The 26981-nt window shown below is 45.5% G+C and overlaps 1 protein-coding gene across 5 annotated transcripts in view; it reads right to left on the bottom strand.

Moving 5' to 3' along the window:
* LOC141218909 (uncharacterized) overlaps positions 1-26485 on the bottom strand; it is a 31283-nt gene extending 4798 nt beyond the window's left edge. For 2 of the 5 annotated variants that reach the window (XM_073665960.1, XM_073665965.1), the window contains exons 1-7: positions 26406-26485; positions 5609-5806; positions 4029-4174; positions 3720-3899; positions 3522-3645; positions 3340-3437; positions 3051-3141 (exon numbers count right to left, since the gene is read on the bottom strand). In XM_073665960.1, the coding sequence (XP_073522061.1) occupies positions 3051-3141; positions 3340-3437; positions 3522-3645; positions 3720-3899; positions 4029-4106 (571 nt within the window). In that variant the 5' untranslated portion in view covers positions 4107-4174; positions 5609-5806; positions 26406-26485. Of the gene's footprint in view, positions 1-3050; positions 3142-3339; positions 3438-3521; positions 3646-3719; positions 3900-4028; positions 4175-4290; positions 6110-26405 lie in introns of those variants that run through there. The other 3 variants (XM_073665962.1, XM_073665964.1, XM_073665961.1) reach the window with 3 other exon arrangements.
* Positions 26486-26981: the final 496 nt, after the last annotated feature.

The raw sequence follows: 26981 nt of genomic DNA, 5'->3' as shown, positions 1-26981 counted from the left end.
GGGGGAAAAGGTAACCCAAAAAAATGTTGGAAAAAATTATGAGAATAATTTCATGGAATGTTAAAAGGATACGCTCTCCGCAAGAGCATATGATGATTCTTTGTCACCTGAAACGCCTGAAGCCAGATGTAGCTCTACTCCAAGAAACCCATTTTGAAAAAAAAGATTTCCGGAGAATGAAAAAAATGTGGGTGGGTAAAGTTTTCGGGGCATCATCAGTTGATAAGAAAGCAGGGGTGCTCACATTAATGAATAAAAATATAAATGGGCAGATGAGTGAAACTTATGTGGGAGAAGACGGTAGACTTCATATTCTGTCATTACCTGTAGGGGAGAAACGTATAGCTTATACAATGTCTATGCACCAAATACAAATAATAAAATCTTCTTTCATCAACTGGAGAAAAAGGTAATAGCAGACCTGGGCACAAATAGAATAGTGGGAGGTGCTCTAAGTTAGGTGGTCAATGTTGAGGAGGACAGGAAGAACTATCAAAAGGCGACCAAAACCGCCAAAAGACAGGATAGAGTTTTACCCATTTTGTTTGTCTACGGGGTTAGGTGATGCATGGAGACTACTACACCCTCAGAATAGGGAGTCCACTCTCTATTCGCATGCGTGTGGCTCGCTATCCAGAACAGATTATTTTCTCATATCGGCAAACATACTAAGAAGGGTAGAGGATACCCAGATGCAAAACATAGTAATATCTGATCATGCATTGATACTGTTAGATATAGCTGATACACGCCAAAAGGTTCAGATTTGTTATGGAGATACTCCTCCTTATTGAAAGATGATGAAGGCTTCACCCTAAGAGTAAAGGATTAGTGGTCAGATTTTCTAATAGATAACGAAGAGAATAGGGAAAATAATAAATGACTATGGGAAATGGTAAAAGCGGTAACAAGAGGCAGAATAATGTCATATGTCTGTGGCAAAAAAAGAAACACTCAAAAAAAATTCGAGGAGGCCTCTGAGAAACTTAGAGATGCCTACACCAAATTTCAAACCAGTATGAATAAACATAACAGGGAAAAGTGGTTGAAGGAACAAAGATCGTGTGGGTGGAAAAAAGGGAACAATTATACCAGCGGGATCTCGAAATTAACTTATCCAAATATGGAAATAAATCAGAGAAAATGATGGCGAATCTGGTGAGAAATAAGTTAACAGTACAAGGCCCCCAATGTTTGAAGGACTCGAAGGGTAACATCCCAGGGAAATAACAGAAAGACTAGGATCCTTTTACAGAGATCTGTATAGCAACACCTCTACTGAAAAGTTTGGAAATAGCACTTTACTAGAAAGGGTTAAACTACCAAAACTGACAGATGAGTTTAAACAACACCTAAACGCCAAAATCACACTAGAAGAGAAAATAACCACCATCAAAAAACTCCACAACCACAAAGCACCAGGCTCAGATGAATACACAAGTGAATTCTACAAAACGATAATAGAAGACATAGCCCCTCTTTTAACAGATCTATTTAATGACATACTGGAGGGAAAAGGAATGATTAATTCAAGCGTCATGGCCTATATCAAATTATTACATAAACCAGGAAAAGACCCAATGGCCCTGGGCTTATACAGACCGATTTCTCTCAGAAATGTTGACAAAATACTCTCCAAGATAATGGCAGATAGATTGGCCACCATCATGCCAAAGCTAATATCACGCGCACAGTCAGGTTTCATCAAGGGTAGACCGGCCACGAGAAACATTAGAAAAGTACTATTGACACTTAAGATAAATCTTAACCCAAGGACAAGAGAAACACCAGCTTTACCTGCAATAGATGCTGAAAAAGCTTTTGACAATGTAAGATGGGATTGGATGTATATAGTGTTGAGAGGAATGTCTTTTGTAGGCCCCTTCTATGAATATATACACACCATATACTCATCTCCGAAGGCACGGGTATACAGTACAGACCAAAAGTTTGGACACACCTTCTCTAAATTTAAACATTTTTCTGACTATGAAAATTGCACATTCACACTGAAGGCATCAAAACTATGAATTAACACATGTGGAATTATATACTTAACAAAAAAGTGTGAAACAACTGAAAATATGTCTTATATTCTAGGTTCTTAAAAGTAGCCACCTTTTGCTTTGATGACTGCTTTGCACACTCTTGGCATTCTCTTGATGAGCTTCAAGAGGTAGTCACCGGAAATGGTTTTCACTTCACAGGTGTGCTCTGTCAGGTTTAATAAGTGAAATTTCTTGCCTTATAAATGTGCTTGGGACCATCAGATGTGTTGTGCAGAAGTCTGGTAGATACACAGCTGATAGTCCTACTGAATTGACTGTTAGAATTTGTATTATGGCAAGAAAAAAGCAGCTAAGTAAAGAAAAATGAGTGGCCATCATTACTTTAAAAAACAAAGGTCAGTCAGTCTGAAAAATTTGGAAAACTTTGAAAGTGTCCCCAAGTGCAGTTGCAAAAACCATCAAGCGCTACAAAGAGACTGGCTCACATGAGGACCGCCCCAGGAAAGGACGACCAAGAGTCACCTCTGCTTCTGAGGATAAGTTTATCCAAGTCACCAGCCTTGGAAATCGCAGGTTAACAGCAGCTCAGATTAGAGACCAGGTCAATGCCACACAGAGTTCTAGCAGCCGACACATCTCTTCAACAACTGTTAAGAGGAGACTTTGTGCAGCAGGCCTTCATGGTAAAATAGCTGCTAGGAAACCACTGCTAAGGACAGGCAACAAGCAGAAGAGACTTGTTTGGGCTAAAGAACACAAGGAATGGACATTAGACCAGTGGAAATCTGTGCTTTGGTCTAATGAGTCCAAATTTGAGATCCCAGGGGGAGGTGGATCTTCCTGGTTGCAAGTTCTATAGAAAAGGGTTTTCAATACCCAAAGTCATTTCAACAGTTTTGGGTGGAGGAGAATGTTGTGATCTAGAGGCAAAATGGAGATCACACGATTGTGATAAGGTCGGACTACACTACTGATAAAGCAACCACAGCCGGTGACTGAGAAGAATCAATGACTTCTCTGTATTTAGTGGTCACTACTCACCTGGCCAGCCATATGTAGGAATCTCCTCTTTACACCACTCAACACCCCTCACATATGTCTCTGTAGTATTAATATGGGTCAGATCTTCACCCTGAAACAAATATCGTAAAAGTCACAGACAGATGGAGAAGTCCCATCTATGATCAGCTCTAATCCTGCCATCTCCACCGTTCTCATTACACAAGTATAAAACATATAATACTGGTGGATAAAACAAGACTGAGCACAAGACCTTCACAGCCGTCTACACATCATAGGGGAAATCTCATGACACCTTCTCTCCATCTACCTGATGATCCTGAGGAACATTGGGATCTTCTTGTTTACAGTCCTGTCGAAGAAGAGGACGGGGACATCTCTCTGGTGTTGTCCTCTTACTGGATAGAACTGGAGGAAAGAAAATTCATGGACTGAATTCGTTCTTTACATACAGATAATTATAGGCCGTGTGTATTTAGTCCTGTCTATTACCTGGTGATGTGAGGGGCTGGGGAACCTCCATCATGACGTCCTTGTACAGATCTTTGTGTCCTTCTAAATACTCCCACTCCTCCATGGAGAAATAGACAGCGACATCCTGACACCTTATAAGAACCTGACACATACAATGATACCATCATCCCCCCGATCCCTTCATAGCGTTACTGTATAATGTCCCAGCATTCCCACCTCTCCAGTCAGCAGCTCAATCATCTTGTAGGCGAGTTCTAGGATCTTCTGGTCACTGATGTCCTCGTGTATCAGGGGGTGAGGTGGAGGCCCTGTGATTGGGCTCAGGGGTGTTCCCCATCCCTCAGACACAGGGGCCTGACAGCGCTCACTAGAGGTCTTCTTCACTACTGTGTAATCCTGGTTATGGAGAGACACATTAATACATCTCACTCTAGACATTTCCAGAGTCCTCACCTCTCCAGTTCTGTCCATCTGTTATTCCCATAGATAAGAATGATGTAATGTAACGTCATCAGAATCTCTCACCTCTCCAGTAAGCCGGAAGAGGATCTCTAGGGTGAGGTGTAACATCCTCTCCACCATCTTGTCTCTGTCCATATCCATCCTTGATGGATAAAATCAGGAAAATTCTCTTATATAGAAGATCTTCACTGATCTGATATTGTAGAGACCTGATGAGAAGAAGATGAGCCGATGTAACATCATAAAAATCCTGTGTAATTGTAACATCCCTGGTGGCGTGCTTGCATAGTGCACCACCTCCCACTATGCAAGACCGCAATCTTACCCATCAGTCCAGCCTGCAAACCTTGCTCCAGTTCATGCTGTGTGCTTGTCCCTTGTCTGACTGCTTAGGGCGGCGGCCCGGTTGCTTCCTGATTCTTATAGCTGCTGTGGGCGCGCTCCTAATGCATCCCCAGCCTATTGCTGTGAGTCACTGGATATTTAAACCCCCTCCACCCTGAAGGTGGTGCCTGAGCAACACTAACAATCAGTATGCTCCTTCGCCTCTGAGTTGCCAGGTCCTGTTCTCATCTTGTCTGTTTCCGCCATCCTGGGGGCTGTATTCCCAGGCCTGTTACCTGTGACTTCGTTCCAGTGTCAGTTCCTGTCTGAACTATCTCCTAGCCTGTTGTCTGTTTATTTCTATATCCGTACCTTCCCTTTTTCTGCAGTGTCTGAACCTGCACCTAGCTCCAACTCGTTGTCTCTCTACTTCTGTTTGTGACTTTAGAGTCCACTCGCTACTTCGTTGTAAGTACCTTGTGTGTATCTGGTTCTGCTTGTCTCTTTTCCCTTCCTCCATATCTACCTCCTGTGTTCTAACCGTCTTCCTGTATTTTCCTGTCTGTTCCATGTGAACAGAGCCCAGTCCTCTCTGCCTGCACCTTCAGCCCTGTCCTGCTCTGCTTGTCCACCGCTCCTGCGGTTTCGCTCTGCTCCCCCTTGTCCACCGCTCCGGTGGTTCTTCTCTGCTCTGCTTGTCCACCGCTCCGGCGGTTTCGCTCTGCTCTACCTTGTCCAGCGCACCTGCGGTTTTGCTCTGTCTGCTTGCTCACCGCACCAGCAGTTTCTCTCTGCTCTGCCTTGTCCACCGCTCCGGCGGTTTTGCTCTGCTCTACCTTGTCCACCGCACCTGCGGTTTCGCTCTGTCAGCTTGCTCACCGCACTAGTGGTTTCTTTCAGCTCTGCCTGGTCCACCACTCCGGCGGTTTCGCTCTGCTCTGCTTGCTCACCGAACCAGCGGTTCCTCTCTGCTCTGCTTTGTCCACCGCTCCGGCGGTTTCGCTCTGCTCTGCCTTGTCCTCCGCTCCGGCGGTTTCGCTTTACTCTGCTTGTCTACCGCATCTGCGGCTCTGTTCCTGTATCCCAGTCTGTACTGGACCCTATCCAGCCTGCGCTCCAACCTGCTAGTGCCTCCCTATCTGCACGCCAGCCGTGCCTGCCAGTACCTCCCTGTCGGCATACCAGCCGTGCTTACCAGTACCCACCTGTCTGCATACCAACTGTGCCTGCCAATACCCACCTGTCTGTATGCCAGCCTAACCTGCCTGTTCCTGCATTCCCCAGTTCCTGCATTCCAACAGCGATGTCCGGGGTCTGACCTGGAGTAGCACCTGGTCCTTCTGCTCGGTTCCTCCCTGGTGCACGGAGTCGACTGAGCTGCCATGCGACCTTGGTCGGATCGGGTTGATACTTAGTTACGCCCCTCCAGGCACTCCTCGGTTCATGGTACAGTGGGATCACTAATCAAGCACACCCCAGTCAGTCCGGGCGTGTGCATAACAGTAATAATACAATTACTGGAGATAATAAGGGGAAACATATGAGGAGATTTATTATTTTACAGTATTTAGTTTTCTTCTTTACATCTAGTAATAAAACCTATATACACTGCTCAAAAAAATAAAGGGAACACTCAAATAACACATCCTAGATCTGAATGAATGAAATATTCTCATTGAATACTTTGTTCTGTACAAAGTTGAATGTGCTGACAACAAAATCACACATAAATCATTAATGGAAATCAAATGTATTAACCAATGGAGGCCTGTATTTGGAGTCACCCCCAAAATTAAAGTGGAAAAACACACTACAGGCTGATCCAAGGTTGATGTAATGTCCTTAAAACAAGTCAAAATGAGGCTCAGTATTGTGTGTGGCCCCCACGTGCCTGTATGACCTCCCTACAATGCCTGGGCATGCTCCTGATGAGGTTGCGGATGGTCTCCTGTGGGATCTCCTCCCAGACCTGGACTAAAGCATCCGCCAACTCCTGGACAGTCTGTGCTGCAACGTGACGTTGGTGGATGGAGCGAGACATGATGTCCCAGATGTGCTCAATCGGATTCAGGTCTAGGGAAAGGGCGGGCCAGTCCATAGCTTCAATGCCTTCATCTTGCAGGAACTGCTGACACACTCCAGCCACATGAGATCTGCCATTGTCCTGCATTAGGAGGAACTCAGGGCCAAGCGCACCAGCATATGGTCTCACAAGGGGTGTGAGGATCTCATCTCTGTACCTAATGGCAGTCAGGCTACCTCTGGCGAGCACATGGAGGGCTGTGCGGCCCTCCAAAGAAATGCCACCCCACACCATTACTGACCCACTGCCAAACCGTTCATGCTGAAGGATGTTGCAGGCTGCAGATCGCTCTCCACGGCGTCTCCAGACTCTGTCATGTCTGTCACATGTGCTCAGTGTGAACCTGCTTTCATGTGTGAAAAGCACAGGGCGCCAGTTGCCAATCCTGGTGATCTGTGGCAAATGCCAAGCGTCCTGCATTGTGTTGGGCTGTGAGCACAACCCCCATATATGGACGACGGGCCCTCATACCACCCTCATGGAGTTGGTTTCTAACCGTTTGTGCAGACACATGCACATTTGTGGCCTGCTGGAGGTCATTTTGCAGGGCTCTGGCAGTGCTCCTCCTGTTCCTCCTTGCACAAAGGAGGAGGTAACAGTTCTGCTGCTGGGTTGTTGCCCTCCTATGGCTCCCTCCACGTCTCCTGGTGTACTGGCCTGTCTCCTGGTAGCGCCTCCAGCCTCTGGACACTACGTTAACAGACACAGCAAACCTTCTATATAATTCTATGTAAATATATATTTATTTTTTATTTTAAATTCTTTTTTTTACAGGTACCATGGTACCTGGGTCTGGAGGTGAGAGTCTCCTCTTCTCCAGCCCCGGGTACCATCCACACATTGAACCGCATTAACATCCGCATGTATACATGTATACAGTCATGGCCAAAAGTTTTGAGAATGACACCAAAATTATATTTTCACATGATCTGCTGGCCTCTGGTTTTTATTAGTGTTTGTCTGATGTTTATATCACATACAGAAATATAATTGTAATCATATTATGAGTACCAATAGGTTATATTGACAGTTAGAATGAGTTAATGCAGCAAGTCAATATTTGCAGTGTTGCCCCTTCTTCTTCAAGACCTTTGTAATTCTCCCTGACATGCTCTCAATCAACTTTTGGACCAAATCCTGACTGATAGCTGTCCATTCTTGCATAATCAATGCTTGCATTTTGCCAGAATTTGTTGGTTTTTGTTTGTCCACCCGTCTCTTGATGATTGACCACAAGTTCTCAATGGGATTAAGATCTGGGGAGTTTCCAGGCCATGGACCCAAAATCTCTATGTTTTGTTCCATGAGCCATTTAGTTATCACCTTAGCTTTATGGCAAGGTGCTCAATCATGCTGGAAAAGGCATTTTTGGGCGCCAAACTGCTCTTGGACAGTTGGGAGAAGTTGCTCTTGGAGGACATTCTGGTACCATTCTTTATTCATGGCTGTGTTTTTAGGCAAGACTGTGAGTGAGCCGATTCCCTTGGCTGAGAAGCAACCCCACACATGAATGGTTTCAGGATGCTTTACTGTTGGCATGAGACAAGACTGGTGGTAGCGCTCACCTCTTCTTCTCCGAATAAGCTGTTTTCCAGATGTCCCAAACAATCGAAAAGGGGATTCATCAGAGAAAATGACTTTGCCCCAGTCCTCAGCAGTCCACTCCCTGTACCTTTTGCAGAATATCAGTCAGTCCCTGATGTTTTTTCTGGAGAGAAGTGGCTTCTTTGCTGCCCTCCTTGAAACCAGCCCTTGCTCAAAGAGTCTCCGCCTCACAGTGCGTGCAGAAGCACTCACACCAGCCTGCTGCCATTCCTGAGCAAGCTCGGCACTGCTGGTAGTCCGATCCCGCAGCTGAAACAGTTTTAAGATACGGTCCTGGCGCTTGCTGGTCTTTTTGGGCGCCCTGGAGCCTTTTTGACAACAATGGAAGCTCTCTCCTTGAAGTTCTTGATGATGCGATAGATTGTTGACTGAGGTGCAATCTTTGTAGCTGCGATACTCTTCTCTGTTAGGCCATTTTTGTGCAGTGCAATGATGGCTGCACGTGTTTCTTTAGAGATAACCATGGTTAACTGAAGAGAAACAATGATACCAAGAACCAGCCTCCTTTTAAAGTGTCCAGTGATGTCATTCTTACTTAATCATGACTGATTGATCGCCAGCCCTGTCCTCATCAACACCCACACCTGTGTTAATGGATCAATCACTAAAACGATGCTAGCTGCTCCTTTTAAGGCAGGACTGCAATGATGTTGAAATGTGTTTTGGGGGTTAAAGTTCATTTTCTGGGCAAATATTGACTTTGGAAGTACAGTAATTGCTGTTAAGCTGATCACTCTTTGACATTCAGGAGTATATGCAAATTGCCATTACAAAAAATGATGCAGTAAACTTTGGAAAAATTACTATTTGTCTCATTCTCAATACTTTTGGCCATGACTGTACATACGGATGTTATGCATTTCAATGCAAGTCAATGGCGGCAATTACGCTGCGTGTCCGCAAAATTAATGGACATGCTGCGTATTTTTCCGCAATGATACCCGCATCGGAAATTTCCGCAGCATGTGCACAGCACATGCGGATTCTCATTGGGGACCATGGGGCACGTATTATCAAGCGTTTTCGCTGCGGAAATTCCGCGGCAAAAACGCTTGAAAAACGCATAGTGGGCACGCAGCCTTACAGCTGCTGGCAATGATTGAAGGAGGTTCCCCCTGCCAGCCTAACAGTGAGTAAATACAAATGGGGGGGCCTTTAGTCAGGGATGATAGAGGGGAAGGGGTTAAGTTACTTAAGGATGAATGGGGGCCATATTCCCTCATCGCCCCTTTCACAACTGACTGACTGCACGGTGCACCCCATTCCCTTATCCCCTCTGACTGAGGCTTTTCCCTCCATATCACCCCTGGCTGCACCCCCTCCCTGTATCACACCTGACTGCACCCCCTAACTGATCCTCATCCCCCGTATTACCCCTGACCTGAGCCCCCTCTCCCCTTATCACCCCTGACCTGAGCCCCCTCTCCTCGTATCACCCTGACTGCACCTTCTCTCCCTGTATCACCCCTGACCTGAGCCCCCTCTCCCTGTATCACCCCTGACTGCACCTCCTCTCCCTGTATCATCCCTGACCTGAGCCCCCTCTCCCTGTATCACCTCTGACTGCGACCCCTTTCCTGTATCAACCCATGTGACCTCTCTCCCTTTATCACCTCAGACAGACTTAGCCCCCTCTCCCTGTATCACCCCTGACTGACTTAGCCCCTTCTCCCTGTATCACCCATGACTGACTTAGTCCCCTCTCCCTGTATCACCCCTGACTTACTAAAAGTCTTACTAAAAGTTACTAGCAAAGTGAGGCCCTTGATAAGAAGTTATGGCCTTAAATGTGGCAGAGAGATTTAAGTAAGGGAAAGCTCTTTTTTTATATCACTAATAACGCCATACATAAGTGATTTAGGGCCCCCACCACTATTAGTGGATACATTCACATTATGCATTTGCTGCAGAATTTCTACAATGGAAAACCCATAGCAAATTAACAGCGGTAATATCCACACAGATATAGTGCAGATATTGTTGTCTTTACTGCTGGTTCACCTTTACCACTGAGGCTATGTTCCCACGTTCAGGATTCTCTGCGGTTTTGAAACTGTGTGTTTATGCAGTGTCAAAACTGCAGTGGCCAGATGTTAAAGCATAGTGGATGGGATTTCTAGAAATCCCATGTCCACTATGTGTGCATCTCAGGCTGCGGATCACCCGCGGATTCTGACAAGTGGCACGTCTTTCAGATCCGCAGCATGTCAATTTCTCTTGTGGGTCCACATGTGGACTTTCCCAATAGACTAACATCTATTAGGAAAGTCCACAGGAGAAAAAAAAAATGGCGCTGCTCATTAGCATAATGAGGGCGGAAGTGCTGCGACTCTACTGCAGTGTCGGGGCCGCAGCGGCTTCACTCTGTGGGAATGTAGCCTGACTTGATCCTTTTGTATTGCAAAGGATGAAGTCGGTGGTGAATATCCGCAGCATCGGTTAATTCACGCTCTGGATTTTCTCAGCGTATGGATGAGATGTCATAAAATCCCATCCACTACGCTGGTGCTATAAAACATTGGTTTAGCTGTTATTACACATCAGGGAACATTTATCATTGAGTTTGCACCAAAATGTGGACGCCATCTCTTTCTATAACAATAAGAAGTGTACTATCTTATATTATACCCTGATATTAGCGTGTTACCACACAATTGGAGGTCTTATATTTATTTCTATGTAGCTACGTAGTGGGCCCCAAGAATGATTTTCTCTGGTGGGCCCAATGTACTCCAGTCCGACGCTGTGTGAGCCTATAGTAACTCCACTAATATCAGGAATTTTATGTAATTCTACAGCTAAATGTTCCATCATCAATATGTATAGCAGAGGTGATAAGGGACACGCTTGTCTCGTCCCCTTTTTAATAGAAAATGTGTCAGATAGAAGGCCGGTTACCCTATCACTTTAGGGTCAGTGAAGGATAGAATTTTAGATAACAAGAAAGAGCTCAACTCAATCTGTGGCAATATGCTCTTCAAGAAAGTCCAGTGCACTCTGTTGAACGCCTTTTCAGTGTTGACAAAAACAAGGCACATTGGGATCCCCTGGTTTTTTTTTGTATGTGAAATTAACAATGTTTTATCCGTATTATCACGAGCCTCTCTACCTTTAATGCAGCCAACCTGATCGCTGCTAACAATTGAGGGTAGGTAGTGGGAGAGCCATGGAGCAATTATTTTAGAGAATATTTTGACATCTACATTAATGAATGATATTGGATGAATATTAGGGCAGGCATTTGGTTCTTTTCCAGGCTTTGAGAAAAACCATTATATGACTCTTAACTGATTGGGGGCAAAGGAGGGGAGTCTTCTGAGATATTATTGAGCTCTTCGGCTAAAATGGTAATAACATGGGTACAAATATCTTATAAAATCTATTACTGAATCCATCTGGCCCAGGGCTCTTCCCGATAGGGAATGATTTATTGGCCTCTCCTATCTCTTGTTCAGTGAAAGCTTTGTCTAGTAAATCCTGCTCAGGGGTCTGTCTGGAAGGAAAAGCAGTGTCCATATTTTGTTTCAAGAATATTAGGTGGCATGTCGTGGTATTGTCCATGAATATTATACAGCGAGCTATAACAGCAACGAAATGCTTCAGCTATGTCAATGGGGTTATGAATTTCTGGCACAGGTGTCCTTTTATTTTGTATACATATGTCCTTTACATGCATGGATGTAACCTTCTTCCCAGTCGGAGACCACATTTATTTGTGAATTTGTCCATACGTGTTGCTTGTGCTCTGAGAGCAGACAAGAATTATACACTCAGACACTGGCTGTGTGTTATTTCTCCAATGCATCGTATTTATTTCATTTGAACAAAAATGGCAGATTTAGAGATAATATATCTTAATCCAAATTAGCTCTTCTTGAAAGGGCTACCACGGCAACACACACACCAACATACATACAGAGTGGAAATTAAGTATTTGATACTCTGCGGATTTTGCAAGCTTTCCCACCTACAAAGAATGGAGAGGTCTGTAATTTTTATCGCAGGTAGACTTCAACTGTGAGAGGCAGAATCTTGAAAAAAAATCCAGAAAATCACATTGTATGGTTATTACATAATTAATTTGCATTTTATTGCATGAAATAAGAATTTGATAGAAAAGAAAAACCAAAATTAACATTTGGTACAGAAACCTTTGTTGGCAATTAGAGTGGTTAGACGTTTCCTGTAGTTCTTGGCCAGCTTTGCACACACTGCAGCAGGGATTTTGGCCCACTCCTCCATACAGATCTGCTCCAGATCTTTCTGGTTTCGGGGCTGTCGATGCACAACATTTTCAGTTGCCTCCAAAGATTTTCTATTGGGTTCAGGTCTCGAGACTGGCTAGGCCAGTCCAGGACTTTGAAATGCTTCTTACGGAGCCACTCCTTAGTTGCCCTGTCTGTGTGTTTAAGGTCATTGTCATGCTGGAAGACCCAGCTACGACCCATCTTCAATACTCTTACTGAGGGAATTAGGTTGTTGGGCAAAATCTCGAGATACATGACCCCATCCTCCCTTTAATAAGGTGCAGTCTTCCTATCCTCTTTGCCGAAAAGCACCCGCAAAGTATGATGTTTCCCCCCATGCTTCACAGTTGCGACGGTATTCTTGGGGTTGTACTCATCCTTCTTCTTCCAAACACGGCGAGGGGAGTTGATTCCAAAAAGTTCTATTTTGGTCTCATCTGATACACATGACCTTCTCCCATGCCTCCTCTGGATCATCCAGATGGTCACTGCCGAACTTCAAACAGGCCTGGACATGTGCTGGTGTGAGCAGGGGAACCTTGGGTGCCCTGCAGGATTTTAATCCATGACATCATGGTGTGTTACTAACGGTAATGTTTGTTACTGTGTTCCCAGCTCTCTTCAGATGATTGACCAGGTCCTACCATGTAGTTCTGGACGAATTCCAGACCTTTCTCAGAATCATCCTTACCGCACGAGGCGAAATGTAGCATGGAGCCTCAGGCTGAGGAAGATTGACAGTCATCTTGTATTTGTTCCATTTTCTGATAATAAATAATCTACATGCTAAAAAAATATGTTTGTTTCGCCGTGGCTGCATGTCTCATGGCTGTTAGACACCTACAACACATACAGGGATTGCCTAACAAACAGGCAATCCCTGCATATGTTTTGGATGTCTAACAGCCACGAGACATGAAGTCATGGTAATGCGAACATGTTTTTAGAGTACGCCAAAGATACTCAGTTAGCACCAAAGCATGCTTGGATAACCCCTTATCCGAGCACGTTCGCGCATCACTAATAATTGTGCCAACAATTGTTGCCCTCTCACCAAGCTGCTCGCAAATTGTCCTGTAGCCCATCTCAGCCTTGTGTAGGTCTACAATTTTGTCCCTGGTGTCCTTACACAACTCTTTGGTCTTGGCCATGGGGGAGAGGTTGGAGTCTGATTGATTGAGTGTGTGGACAGGTGTCTTTTATACATGTAACAAAGGAGCAATTAATATAGGTAAGAAGAGAAGAGTAGGAGGGCTTCTTAAGGAAAAATTAACAGGTCTGTGAGAGCCAGAATTCTTGCAGGTTGGTAGATGATCAATTACTTATTTCATGCAATAAAATGTAATTTAATTATTTAAAAATCATACAATGTGATATTCTGTTTTTTATTTTTAGATTCTTCCACAGTTGATGTGTACCTACAATAAATATTAGAGACCTCTCCATTCTTTGTAGGTGGGAAAACTGGAAAAATAGTCAGTATGTCAAATACTTATTTTCCACACTGTATATACAGTATATGTACACTTTGGGTCACTTCCATCTACAATAGCCCATAGTATATTCCTAAATGGTCAAATTTGACCACTAATACATAATTAGAGACACAAAAGGATCACCACACTTGTTAATTACTAAATAGTATATGTGGGAAATAACTGATAACACAATTCTGATATAGAAGCTCAGATTAGTGATGAGCGAGCATACTCGCAAGTACTCGGTACTCGCCCGAGCATCTCAGTACTCGAGATGCTTGGAGCTCGCTGAGTACTTGCGAGATGCTCGGGCGGATGCTCGGGTCCCCTCCCTGCATGTTTGGCTCTCTTTACAGAGCCAATGAACATGCAGGGATAGCTTATCACTCACTGTAATGCCGCAGCCATGTTGGTTGTGGCATTACAGTGATTGGCTGGCCGCACAGCGTCATCAGGTCTATATCAGACCTGGCGCCGCTGTACTCGTCAGTCTACTCCGCAATCAGGCAGAGTAGGGAGAGGTACTGCTGAGCTAGGGAGAGATTCGCTTGTTTATTAGGTAGTGTAGGTAGAACAGATCCAAACATATGCATCTCAACAAACAGTCGTGAGGACTAATCCATCTTCAGAGATATCAGGCAGGCAGTGTACATAGGCAGGCAGGCAGTGTATATAGCAGACTGCAGTGCATATAGCACAAGAGGCTCCATTCCAATTCTGCCTTCTGCTGCTGTTAGATATTTCTATACAAAGGCCCAGGTCTCAGGGGCCAGGAATACTTTTTTTTTGGATCTTAATCCTCATTATTTGCTTAAAAAGCAATCCAGAGAACACAGTTTTTCTGCGACATTTGCTTGTTGGCACTGCAGAATACAGCCAGGTCCTTTCAATAATACAGTGCTAAAAATCCAGCTATTTAAAACTGTATTTTCTCCGTCACACGGATCATATATACGTTTTCAGAAAATACTACCATTTCTGGCCTCCATTAAAAATTTGTTTCAGTGTGTCAGCGAAGTGTTTGACACCGGTTTGCTGTTTAAAGTAGTTACCTACAGGCCAGGTATTTAAAACTGTGGTTTCTCCGTCACATAGATCACATATAACTTCGCTCCAAATTCAGCCATTTGTAGTGAGTGTGGAAGATATTGGCCTCCATTTAAAATGGGCAAGGTGCGTGGCAAGGGACAGGGAACTGGGCGTAATGGTGATGGTGCATGCAGAGGCCGAGACCGTGGGCAAGCTGAAATTGTGCCACAACAAACACCCATATCTTCTCGCCTGTCCTTCCTGTACCAATGCCTAGGGGACCACAGCACACCACTATTGAACCCAGAGCAGTGTCAAAAGGTTGTTGGTTGAATAGCAGATAATGCCGAGTGCCTGGAGACAACAGATCCCACACTTGGACACTCCGAAGAGCTGTTCACTTTTCCATTTATAGATTCGGGTCTCTTGCCCAGTCCACTTGAGAGGGGCAAGAGGAGATCACATGTAGCGATGCCCAAATATTTGAACAGCCACGGTCACACGAAGGCGACAAGTGTCACAAGAGGTGGACGATGAGGAGACACAATTGCCAGAAATTCAAAAGGAGGACCAGGGTGCGGAAGTGGAAGAGCGAGGACAGCAGGACACAGGGGGAGGGAGGCAGAGCATGCCAACAGGCAGGAAGAAGTAGTGTGGTGGCCGCAGACAGAAGGCAGGCAAACGTTCACCGTAACACCAACACGAAGGAAGTTGCCAGTACAACTGTTAGGTCTTCCCGAGTCTGGTTGTTTTTTAAAGACTCTGCCGATAACCACACAAAGGCCATTTGCACCACCTACCAGGCCAGCATCAGCATCAGGGATGGCAAAACTACCAGCCTGACCACCGCCACCATGATCAGGCACATGGCAGCAAAGCACCCGACTTTGCGGGCCGAACTCCAGGGTCCAGGAAGAGTGTCTGCGGGTGGCACCACCGCTTCTTCCACTGTTGTGCATGCAAGCCAATCACCTGTCCATGGTGCATGCGAAGATGCCTCCTGCCCTGCACCTGTAATTGCACACTCTCAAGTAGCAGGGTCAGGAAGCATGTCCACATCCTTGTACCAGCGCAGCGTTCAGTTGTGCATACCCCAGTCCTTAAAACGCAAGAGCAAATACGCAGCCAACGCCCCACAGGCCACTCTACTAAATTCCCACATTTCGTGACTGTTTGCGTTCGAAATGTTGCCTTTTAGGCTCATGGAGACAGAAGCATTCAGCAATCTGATGGCGGTGGCCGTCCCTAGTTCCCCAGCCGCCACTATTTCTCCCGGCGTGCTGTCCCCGCATTACACAAGCACGTGTCCCAAAACATTAGCCGTGCCCTCAATAATGCAGTTACCGTGAAAGTCCTCCTAACCAGGGACACATGGACAAGTGCTCGTGGGCAGGGAACGGTACATCTTGCTGACGGCACACTGGGTTAACATAGTGGAAGCCGGGACCCAGTCGGACCTTGGGATGGAACACGTCCTCCCGACGCCTCAGATTGCGGCCTTTAGGTCAATCAGGGTTGCCCCCACAGTCTACAGCTCCTGCATCTCAGCCTCCATTTCCGAAATGACCACATCAGTCACAAGCTGGAAGCACTGCCTCGGCCAAGCGGCAACAGGCTGTGCTGAAGCGAATATGCTTAGGTGACAAACAATGCTGAGTTGTGGACCGCTCTGAAAGAGCAGGCAGATCTTTGGCTCACACCGCTGAACCTACAGCCAGGCATAGTCGTGTGTGACAATGGCCGGAACCTAGTGGCGGCTCTGAGGCAAGGCAAACTCACACACGTACCATGCCTGGCCCATGTGCTTAACCTCGTGGTTCAGCGGTTTCTCAAATCCTACCCGGAGCTTCCGGATCAGCTTTTTAAAATACGCCGCCGGTGTGCCCATTTTAGAAAGTCGCCTACAGCTTCCGCAGCCCTTGCCGTGTTTCAGCAGCGTTTGCAGCTTCCGGCTCACAGACTGGTGTGTGATGTCCCCACAGTGCAGATGCTGGGAAGGATTTGTGAGCAGAAGAGGGCAGTTGTTGAGAACCAGCATCAACAAGGCCGTCTATATTTAGTTCAGACTCCACACATAAGACCTCAGGAGTGGACATGGATGTCAGACATATGTACCATCCTCCAAAACTTTGATGACTCCAACAAGATGGTGAGCGGTGATGAAGCCATAATTAGCATCACCATCCTGCTTCTCTGTCTTCTGAAACGCTCTCTGCTCACAATCAAAGAGGATGCACTGCAAGTGGAGAACAATGAGATGGAGCAAGGAACCATACATGGTGATTACACACAGCCCAGCCTCATCTCATCCCAACGTGGATTGGGTGACAATGAGGAAGAGGAGTAGGAGGAGGAAGAACAGGCGCTAGTTTCCTGCGCTATAGACGGTACTACCTGCACAACTGTAATACCATCTGTTCAGCGTGGATGGCCTGAGGACAGAGAGGAGGAGGAGGTGGAGAGCATGGTCAGTCGTCCTCTTGGTGAGGACACGGAAGTCTTGCCTGTTAGCAGTCTGGCACGCATGGCTGAGTTTATGTTACGTTGCCTTTCCCATGACCCTCGCGTTCTCAAAATTTTGTGTGACAGTCATTACTGGTTGGTGACACTTCCAGACCCACGCTACAAGGAGAACTTTATATCTCTTATTCCTGAGGCGGACAGGTCTACAAAAATGTGGCAGTACCAGAAGGCCCTTGTTGCGGAACTATTAAAAAAAATTCCCATCTGAAAACGATGACGGCAGAGGTCACAGTTCGTTGGACAACCAAGGACTACAGGTGAGAGAGACACAACTCCAATCCAGCAGAGGCAGGGGAACACTGTAAAAGTTCTGGGAAAATTTTCTCAGCCCATCCCATCGCACAGGCCCTGAGGCGCGGGGTACTTTCACAAGGGGTGCAAAGTTTGGGAAGATGCTGAGGGAGTACCTTGCCGACCGTACCAACGTCCTCTGTGATTCCTCTGTGCCTTATTATTATTGGGCATCCAAGCTGCATATGTGAAATGAAATGGCTCTCTTCGTCTTGGAGCTACAGTGGTGGCCAAAAGTATTGGCACCCCTTCAATTCTGTCAGATAATACTCAGTTTCTTCCTGAAAATGATTGCAATCACAAATTCTTTGGTCTTATTATCTTCATTTAATTTGCTTGCAAGGAAAAAACACAAAAGAGAATGAAGCAAAAATCAAATCATTGATCATTTCACACAAAACTCCAAAAATGGGCCAGACAAAAGTATTGGCACCCTCAGCCTAATACTTGGTTGCACAACCTTTAGCCAAAATAACTGCGAACAACCGCTTCCGGTAACCATCAATGAGTTTCTTACAATGCTCTGCTGGAATTGTAGACCATTCTTCTTTGGCAAACTGCTCCAGGTCCCTGATATTTGAAGGGTGCCTTCTCCAAACTGCCATTTTGAGATCTCTCCACAGGTGTTCTATGGGATTCAGGTCTGGACTCATTGCTGGCCACCTTAGAAGTCTCCAGTGCTTTCTCTCAAACCATTTTATAGTGCTTTTGGAAGTGTGTTTTGGGTCATTGTCCTGCTGGAAGACCCATGACCTCTGAGGGAGACCCAGCTTTCTCACACTGGGCCCTACATGCTGCAAAATATGTTGGTAGTCTTCAGAATTCATAATACCATGCACACGGTCAAGCAGTCCAGTGCCAGAGGCAGCTAAGCAACCACAAAACATCAGGGAACCTCCGCCATTTTTGACTGTTAGGGACCGTGTTCTTTTCTTTGAATGCCTCTTATTTTTTCCTGTACACTCTATGTTGATTCTTTTTGCCAAAAAGCTCTACTTTTGTCTCATCTGACCAGAGAAAATTCTTCCAAAACATTTTAGGCTTTCTCAGGTAAGTTTTGGCAAACTCCAGCCTGGCTTTTTTTATGTCTCGGGGTAAGAAGTGGGGTCTTCCTGGGTATCCTACCATACAGTCCCTTTTCAATCAGATGCCGACGGATAGTACGGGTTGACACTGTTGTACCCTCGGACTGCAGGGCAGCTTGAACTTGTTTGGATGTTAGTCGAGGTTCTTTATCCACCATCCGCACAATCTTGCGTTGAAATTTCTCGTCAATTTTTCTTTTCCGTCCACATCTAGGGAGGTTAGCCACAGTGCCATGGGCTTTAAACTTCTTGATGACACTGCACACGGAAGACACAGGAACATTCAGGTCTTTGGAGATGGACTTGTAGACTTGAGATTGCTCATGCTTCCTCACAATTTGGTTTCTCAAGTCCTCAGACAGTTCTTTGGTCTTCTTTCTTTTCTCCATGCTCAATGTGGTACACACAAGGACACAGGACAGAGGTTGAGTCAACTTTAATCCATGTTAACTGGCTGCAAGTGTGATTTAGTTATGGCCAACACCTGTTAGGTGCCACAGGTAAGTTACAGGTGCTGTTAATTACATGAATTAGAGAAGCATCACATGATTTTTCAAACAGTGCCAATACTTTTGTCCACCCCTTTTTTAGGTTTGGTGTGGAATTGTATCCAATTTGGCTTTAGGACAATTCTTTTTGTGTTTTTTCATTGAAGACAAATTAAATGAAGATAATAATACCAAAGAATGTGATTGCAATCATTTTCAGGAAGAAGCTGAGTATTATCTGACAGAATTGCAGGGGTGCCAATACTTTTGGCCACCACTGTAGCATTTTATCTGAGAGGGTTTTTAGTGCCTCTGGTGGAATTATAACTGATAAGCGCATCCGCCTGACAACTGAAAATGCTGACAGGCTGACTCTTATAAAAATGAACAAGGGCTGGATTGGGCCAGACTTCTCAACACCACCGAATGATAGCAGCGTAACATAAACTCAAATCCAGTGTCTTTTTTGGGAGATGCATTCCTATGCACCTCTTCACACCCACACATGGGTATACGCTTCCTGATTTGGGCTATTTGCTCTTGTCCTCCTCCTTATCCTCATCCTCCACCAACATATTACCAGGGTGAGCGTGGTCCATGATGCAACACCCACATAATTTTTTTTGAAGGGTGTTTATGATGCCCGTAAAAAAAATTTTTTATACAGTATGTTCATGTAAACCCCCCAGGGATAAATGTTTGTCAGCCCATACACTTAGTACATGGGCATTACAAGTATAGGAGACCTGCTCCTTTCTAATGGTAACATTTTTTTATGAGGCCCTCCTCCACATCTCTTCCAAAGGGCATTGGAGTGCCTCCAAATTTTTGGCAACCCTTGCATTCACTGCATAGGCAAACGCAATGGAAGACCCACTTCCTAATAATGGGATCATTGTTTTCAGGAGGCCCTCTGACCTCCACATCTCTTCCAAGGGGCATTGGAGTGCCTCCAAATTTTTGGCAACCCTTGCATTCACTGCATGGGCAAACACAAGGGAAGACCCACTTCCTAATAATGGGAACATTGTTTTCAGGAGGCCCTCTGACCTCCACGTTTCTTCCAAGGGGCACTGGAGTGCCTCCAAATTTTTGGAAACCCTTGCATTCACTGCATAGGCAAACACAATGGGAGACCAACTTTCTAATAATGGGAGCATTGTTTTCAGGAGGCCCTCCTCTAAGTCTCTTCAAAGGGGTATTGGGGTGCGTCCAAATTTTCAAAGGGATATTGGGGTGCGTCCAAATTTTGGGCAGCCCTGCCACTCACTGCATATGCAATAACAGTATAGGAGACCCACTCTTTAGTAATGGGAACAACAAAGCATAGCCGGCTAATGGTTCTCTAAGAATAGTGAGGGCCGATTGCTGGCCCTTTAAGAATAGTAAAGGTCGCCTGATGGCCCTATAAAAATAGGCTTTGTGACTTTCAGAGTCCCTCCTTCATAAATGAAACAGGATGTGTCTGATCATGTCTCACACACCACATGGCCAGATAAGGTTGTAAAATGTTAAAATGACATTTCCTGGTGAAAGCATTTGTCACGATTCAAAAGCACTACGTGTGAAGATAGCCTATAAGGTGGAGGAGTATTTTTGTTTTTGGTTATTTATTTTGCCTTATATACAAGTCATTACCCTGGAAAGGATGTTCATTAACATAAATCCCAGGAAAATCCATTTTGTTTTTGTATGTTTTATTGTGAGTCCGTAAAAGTGGCGTAATAACTCTGACAACATTGTTGACAGCAGTGACCTGGGTGTCAGAAATGCTTCCAGGGGTCTTCCCATGCCATTTGAGCACTGTTCCCATCGATTTGGGCAATTTTTAGTCCCTCTTGGGGAGACACTGGAAAAAAGCTCGAGTTTCCCATAGACTTACACCGCGTGCAGAATTATTAGGCAAATGAGTATTTTGATCACATGATACTTTTTATACATGTTGTCCTACTCTAAGCTGCATAGGCTTGAGAGCCAACTACCAATTAAGTAAATCTGGTGATGAGCATCTCTGTAATGAGGAGGGGTGTTGACTAATGACATCAACACTCTATATAAGGTGTGCTTAATTATTAGTTAACTTCCTTTCCGTTGGCAAAATGGGTCAGAAGAGAGATTTGACGGGCTCTGAAAAGTCCAAAATTGTGAGATGTCTTGCAGAGGGATGCAGTAGTCTTGAAATTTCCAAACTTTTGAAGCGTGATCAGAGAACAATCAAGCGTTTCATGGCAAATAGCCAACAGGGTCGCAAGAAGCGTGTTGCCAAAAAAGGCGCAAAATAACTGTCCATGAATTGAGGAAAATCAAGCGTGAAGCTGCCAAGATGCCATTCGCCACCAGTTTTGCCATATTTCAGAGCTGCAACGTTACTGGAGTATCAAAAAGCACAAGGTGTGCGATACTCAGGGACATGGCCAAGGTAAGGAAGGCTGAAAAACGACCACCTTTGAACAAGAAACATAAGATAAAACGTCAAGAATGGGTCAAGAAATATCTTAAGACTGATTTTTCAAAGGTTTTATGGACTGATGAAATGAGAGTGACTCTTGATGGGCCAGAGCCTGGATCAATAAAGGGCAGAGAGCTCCACTCCGACTCAGACGCCAGCAAGGTGGAGGTGGGGTACTGGTATGGGCTGGTATCATCAAAGATGAACTTGTGGGACCTTTTAGGGTTGAGGATGGAGTGAAGCTCAACTCCCAGACCTACTGCCAGTTTCTGGAAGACAACTTCTTCAAGCAGTGGTAAGTAAGAAGTCGGTATCGTTCAGGAAAAACATTATTTTCATGCAGGACAATGCTCCATCACATGCATCCAACTACTCCACAGCGTGGCTGGCCAGTAAAGGTCTAAAAGAAGAAAAAATAATGACATGGCTGCCTTGTTCACCTGATCTGAACGCCATAGAGAACCTGTGGTCCATCATAAAATGTGAGACCTACAGGAAGGGAAAACAGTACACCTCTCGGAACAGTGTCTGGGAGGCTGTGGTGACTGCTGCACGCAATGTTGATCGAAAACAGATCAAGCAACTGACAGAATCTATGAAAGGAAGGCTGTTGAGTGTCATCATAAAGAAAGGTTGCTATATTGATCACTAATTTTTTTGGCTTTTGTTTTTGCATGTCAGAAATGTTTATTTCTAAATTTTGTGCACTGATATTGGTTTACCTGGTGAAAATAAACAAGTGAGATGGGATTATATTTGGTTTTTATTAAGTTGCCTAATAATTCTGCACAGTAAGGCTGGGTGCCCACATAGCGTTTTTCAAGCGTTTATGCTGCGGAATTTCCGCAGCATAAATGCTTGTGAAACGCTAGGTAATCCGCACCCCATGGTCCCCAAGGGGATTCCGCATGTTCTATGCACATGCTGCGGATTTTTCCGCAGCGTTTATGCTGCGTTCAAAAATCCGCAGCATGTCATTTAATTTTGCGGAAGCGCAGCGGAACTCCCGCCATTGACTTGCATTGAGACACATAGAAAACGCGACTGTACATTTGTACAAGCGGCTTCTATGCGTCTCTATGTGCGGATGGTACCCAGTTCTGGAGGAGAGATGACTCTCATCCAGACCTGGGTACCATTGTACCTGTGAAAAAGGAATAAAATAACAAATAAAGTTTATACTCACCTTTCCGAAGGCTTCTCTCTGAATGCCGGCATCGCTGAAGGACCTGCGGTGACGTCACTGTCATGTGACCGCAGGTCCTTCACCGCTCTGTCTCGCGATATGCCGGCATCCAGGAAGCAGACAGGAACGAGCGCTGCAGCCACGCCGGGGCCTCGGGGGTGAGTATAGTTTTATTTGTTTTAATTTTTACGGTTCACACTGTATAAATCCATGCTATTTGCATGGATTTATACAGTGTGACCTAGTTGTCAAGCACTTTCCAAGTGATGCTATCGCCTGGAAAGCGCTCGTCAATCTGCATGCGTTTTTTCAGCCAGGGAGATGCAGAAATGCTGCAGAAATTTTCTGCTTCATTTCTACATCGTGGGCACATAGCCTAATAGTTACCTGCATAAACAGATATCCTCCTAAAATAGCTAAATCTAAAAAAAAAACACTCCAACTTCCAAAAATATTAAGCTTGGATATTTATGAGTCTTTTCGGTTGATTGAGAACATAGTTGTTGATCAATAATAAAAATAATCCTCTAAAATACAACTTGCCTAATAATTCTGCACAGTGTACATTGGGCTCGTTGCTCAGGTCGGGCACCTGAGCATTCCAATGTGCTTGACCCGAGCATCGGGCACCCGAGCATTTTAGGGCTCGCCCATCACTAGCTCAGATATCTCGATGAAGTACAACTATATGTGAACCCCATTCACAGGGAACTGAGTAGCAATGGGTAGAGTATAAAATCCAAAAATGTAATCCAGAATGGAACTGTATTCATACAAAACAGGCATAGGAAATTTTGCTTATTGAGTCCCTTAGGGGCTATTGGATTCAGTATGGAAATCCACTCATTCTCCTTTTTTGAGGATACATCTGTTGTGATCACTACCTCTCAAATTGGGCTTAAACACCTCAATGATACAAAAGAAGGTCTCCGGTTTCACCTCGATGTATACTGTTCAGGTGTCTCGCTAATGAGGTGTCCCAACCATTGCATATATATCGACCAAATGCTCCCCCACTCTCCTTCCAGACTCCCTCTAAGTCGTGCCTACATAATCTAGGGGGCAGGTGCATGTGGCCATATATATAAGTCCTGAAGTTTTACAGTTGCAATAATCCCTTAAAAAAGGTATTACCCATGGAGAAATTCAAGAAAGATTTACATGGTCTCATGCAATTACATGTGCAACATTCTCCACATCTAAAGAAACCGCAGACTCTTCTATCCAGCCAAGTCCACTTGAGTGCAGGTTTTTAGTAGAAACTATTCACTAAACGGCCCCTAATTGTACTGACCCTTTCTGGAAGTTATTGTGGGAGTAGATCCCACAGCACCCTCAGGTCTGGGTCGGCCGCAAGTATATCCCAGTGTTTTCTGAGGATATTAAAGAAGTGGTCACTCTTATTGTCATAACTTCCTATTACTCGTGTTATGCCATCTTTTTCTTGGTGTCTTGGTTAGGTATGGAGGAGTGTCTGTCTCTCCCGCTTTTCTGCAAACTATCATGAGGAATCCAAAATGTACCAGGAGTACCCTTTTCCCTGAATCTGGTGTTCATGTCTATTGCCTGTATATTAAAATCTGTGACATTAGAACAGTTCCTTCTCAACAATAAAAATTGGCTCTTGGGAATTCCTTTTTTTAGGAGGAGGGAGTGGTGGCTATCCCACTTTCATAGACCATAAATAGACCATTAATGCTTGAAGGTTTATGGTAGATGAGTGTCCCTAGGGTCCCATCCAGTTTTTTCTTCATTAGTACATCCAGGAAAGGCAAAGGGTTATAATTAACCTCCAATGTAAATCTCAGGCCGACTCTATTGATGAGTTCTCTGACAAATTCAATAAATTGTTCACTCGTCCCTGACCAGATGATAAAAATGTTGTCAATATATCTATACCATACCCCAATATATGGCTGCCATCACTTATGATCATCCCTGAATATTGTGGATTCCTCCCACCAGTCCAGGAATAATTTAGCATACGACGGGGCACAAGGGCTCCCCATCGCAGTACCCCTGAGCTGGTGGAAGTATTTCCTGTCAAAAAGAAAGAAGTTATGAGTAAGAGTCAATTTTAGAAGATCCTCCATGAAGTCATTATGTCTGCTACACTCTATTGATCACAATTTCAAGAAACGTCTTGCTCCTCTGATACCATCCTCATGCGGTATATTACTGTACAAAGCCTCGATATCTAGTAAGGCCTGCTCCCCTACATGCATGTATACATGCTCGAGGGTCTACATGTAGGGGAGCAGGCAAAGGGAAAACCAATTCCAGAAGGATTATTCCAACTGTAAAACCTCAGGTGGTACTGGGGGAACATTACACTGTGTGGGGGCATCATACATACTGCATAAGGGGCATAATGGGGGCATTACACTGTGGGGGGCATCATACATCCTGCATAAGGGGCATAATGGGGGCATTACACTGTGTGGGGGCATCATACATACTGTATAAGGGGCATAACACTGTGTGGGGGCATCATACATCCTGCATAAGGGGCATAATGGGGGCATTACACTGTGTGGGGGCATCATACATTCTGCATAAGGGGCATAATGGGGGCATTACACTGTGTGGGGGCATCATACATCCTGCATAAGGGGCATAATGGGGGCGTATAGTGTGTGGGGGCATCATACATCCTGCATAAGGGGCATAATGGGGGCATTACACTGTGTGGGGGCATCATACATCCTGCATAAGGGACATAATGGGGGCATTACACTGTGTGGGGGCATCATACATCCTGCATAAGGGACATAATGGGGGCATTACACTGTGTGGGAGCATCATACATACTGCATAAGGGGCATAATGGGGCATTACACTGTGTGGGGGCATCATACATCCTGCATAAGGGGCATAATGGGGGCATTACACTGTGTGGGGGGCATCATACATACTGCATAAGGGGCATAATGGGGCATTACACTGTGGGGGGCATCATACATACCTCCTGCATAAGGGGCATAATGGGGGCATTACACTGTGTGGGGGCATCATACATCCTGCATAAGGGGCATAATGGGGGCATTACACTGTGGGGGGCATCATACATACTGTATAAGGGGCATAATGGGGGCATTACACTGTGTGGGGGCATCATAAATCATGCATAAGGGGCATAATGGGGGCATTACACTGTGTGGGGGGATCATACATACATCCTGCATAAGGGGCATTACACTGTGTGGGGGCATCTTACATACTGCATAAGGGGCATAATGGGGGCATTACACTGTGGGGGGCATCATACATACATCCTGCATAAGGGGCATAATGGGGGCATTACACTGTGGGGGCATCATACATACTGCATAAGGGGCATAATGGGGGCATTACACTGTGTGGGGGCATCATACATCCTGCATAAGGGGCATAATGGGGGCATTACACTGTGTGGGGGCATCATACATCCTGCATAAGGGGCATTACACTGTGGGGCAGTAAAGGGGTCCTGTACTATGAGAACAATACGTTTCCTCCCTTCCTGTCTCCATAGTTGGGTCGTATGTATCTATTACAGGAAACAGAACAAAACCCTTATGATTCTTATAAAGGGGCAACACAAGACCCCAAAAGAGTCTCCGTGCTGAAGGGGTTAATGCCCCCTGCGCCCAGTAATGGGGTCTCCACATACCTCCACCTGCAGAGCCGCCACCACATATATGGCTGCTCTGTGCGCACAGGAGCTGTGATGAGGTCACAGGAGGGGAGGAGTCAGGGGTCACATGATCAGGGGCCACAGTGGATGCAGGACTCTGCTGTGCTGGTTGTCATGGTGCTGGATGAGCTGAAGTTTATGTGTGGGGTCAGGAGAGGTTTACAGTGTGGATGTAGCAGAGCCGCGTGTACGAGGTGTACGGAGCAGAGCCGTGTGTACGAGGTGTACGGAGCAGAGCCGCGTGTGTACGAGGTGTACGGAGCAGAGCCGCGTGTGTACGAGGTGTACGGAGCAGAGCCGCGTGTGTACGAGGTGTACGGAGCAGAGCCGTGTGTGTACGAGGTGTACGGAGCGGAGCCGCGTGTGTACGAGGTGTACGGAGCAGAGCCGCGTGTGTACGAGGTGTAGGGAGCAGAGCCGTGTGTGTACGAGGTGTACGGAGCAGAGCCGCGTGTGTACGAGGTGTACGGAGCAGAGCCGTGTGTGTACAAGGTGTACGGAGCAGAGCCGCGTGTGTACGAGGTGTACGGAGCGGAGCCGCGTGTGTCCGAG

Source organism: Phyllobates terribilis, unplaced genomic scaffold, assembly GCF_046119375.1.
Source record: "Phyllobates terribilis strain yellow unplaced genomic scaffold, ASM4611937v1 Scaffold_251__1_contigs__length_2838608, whole genome shotgun sequence".
NCBI lineage: Eukaryota > Metazoa > Chordata > Amphibia > Anura > Dendrobatidae > Phyllobates > Phyllobates terribilis.
This window is presented reverse-complemented; position numbering and strand designations above follow the sequence as displayed.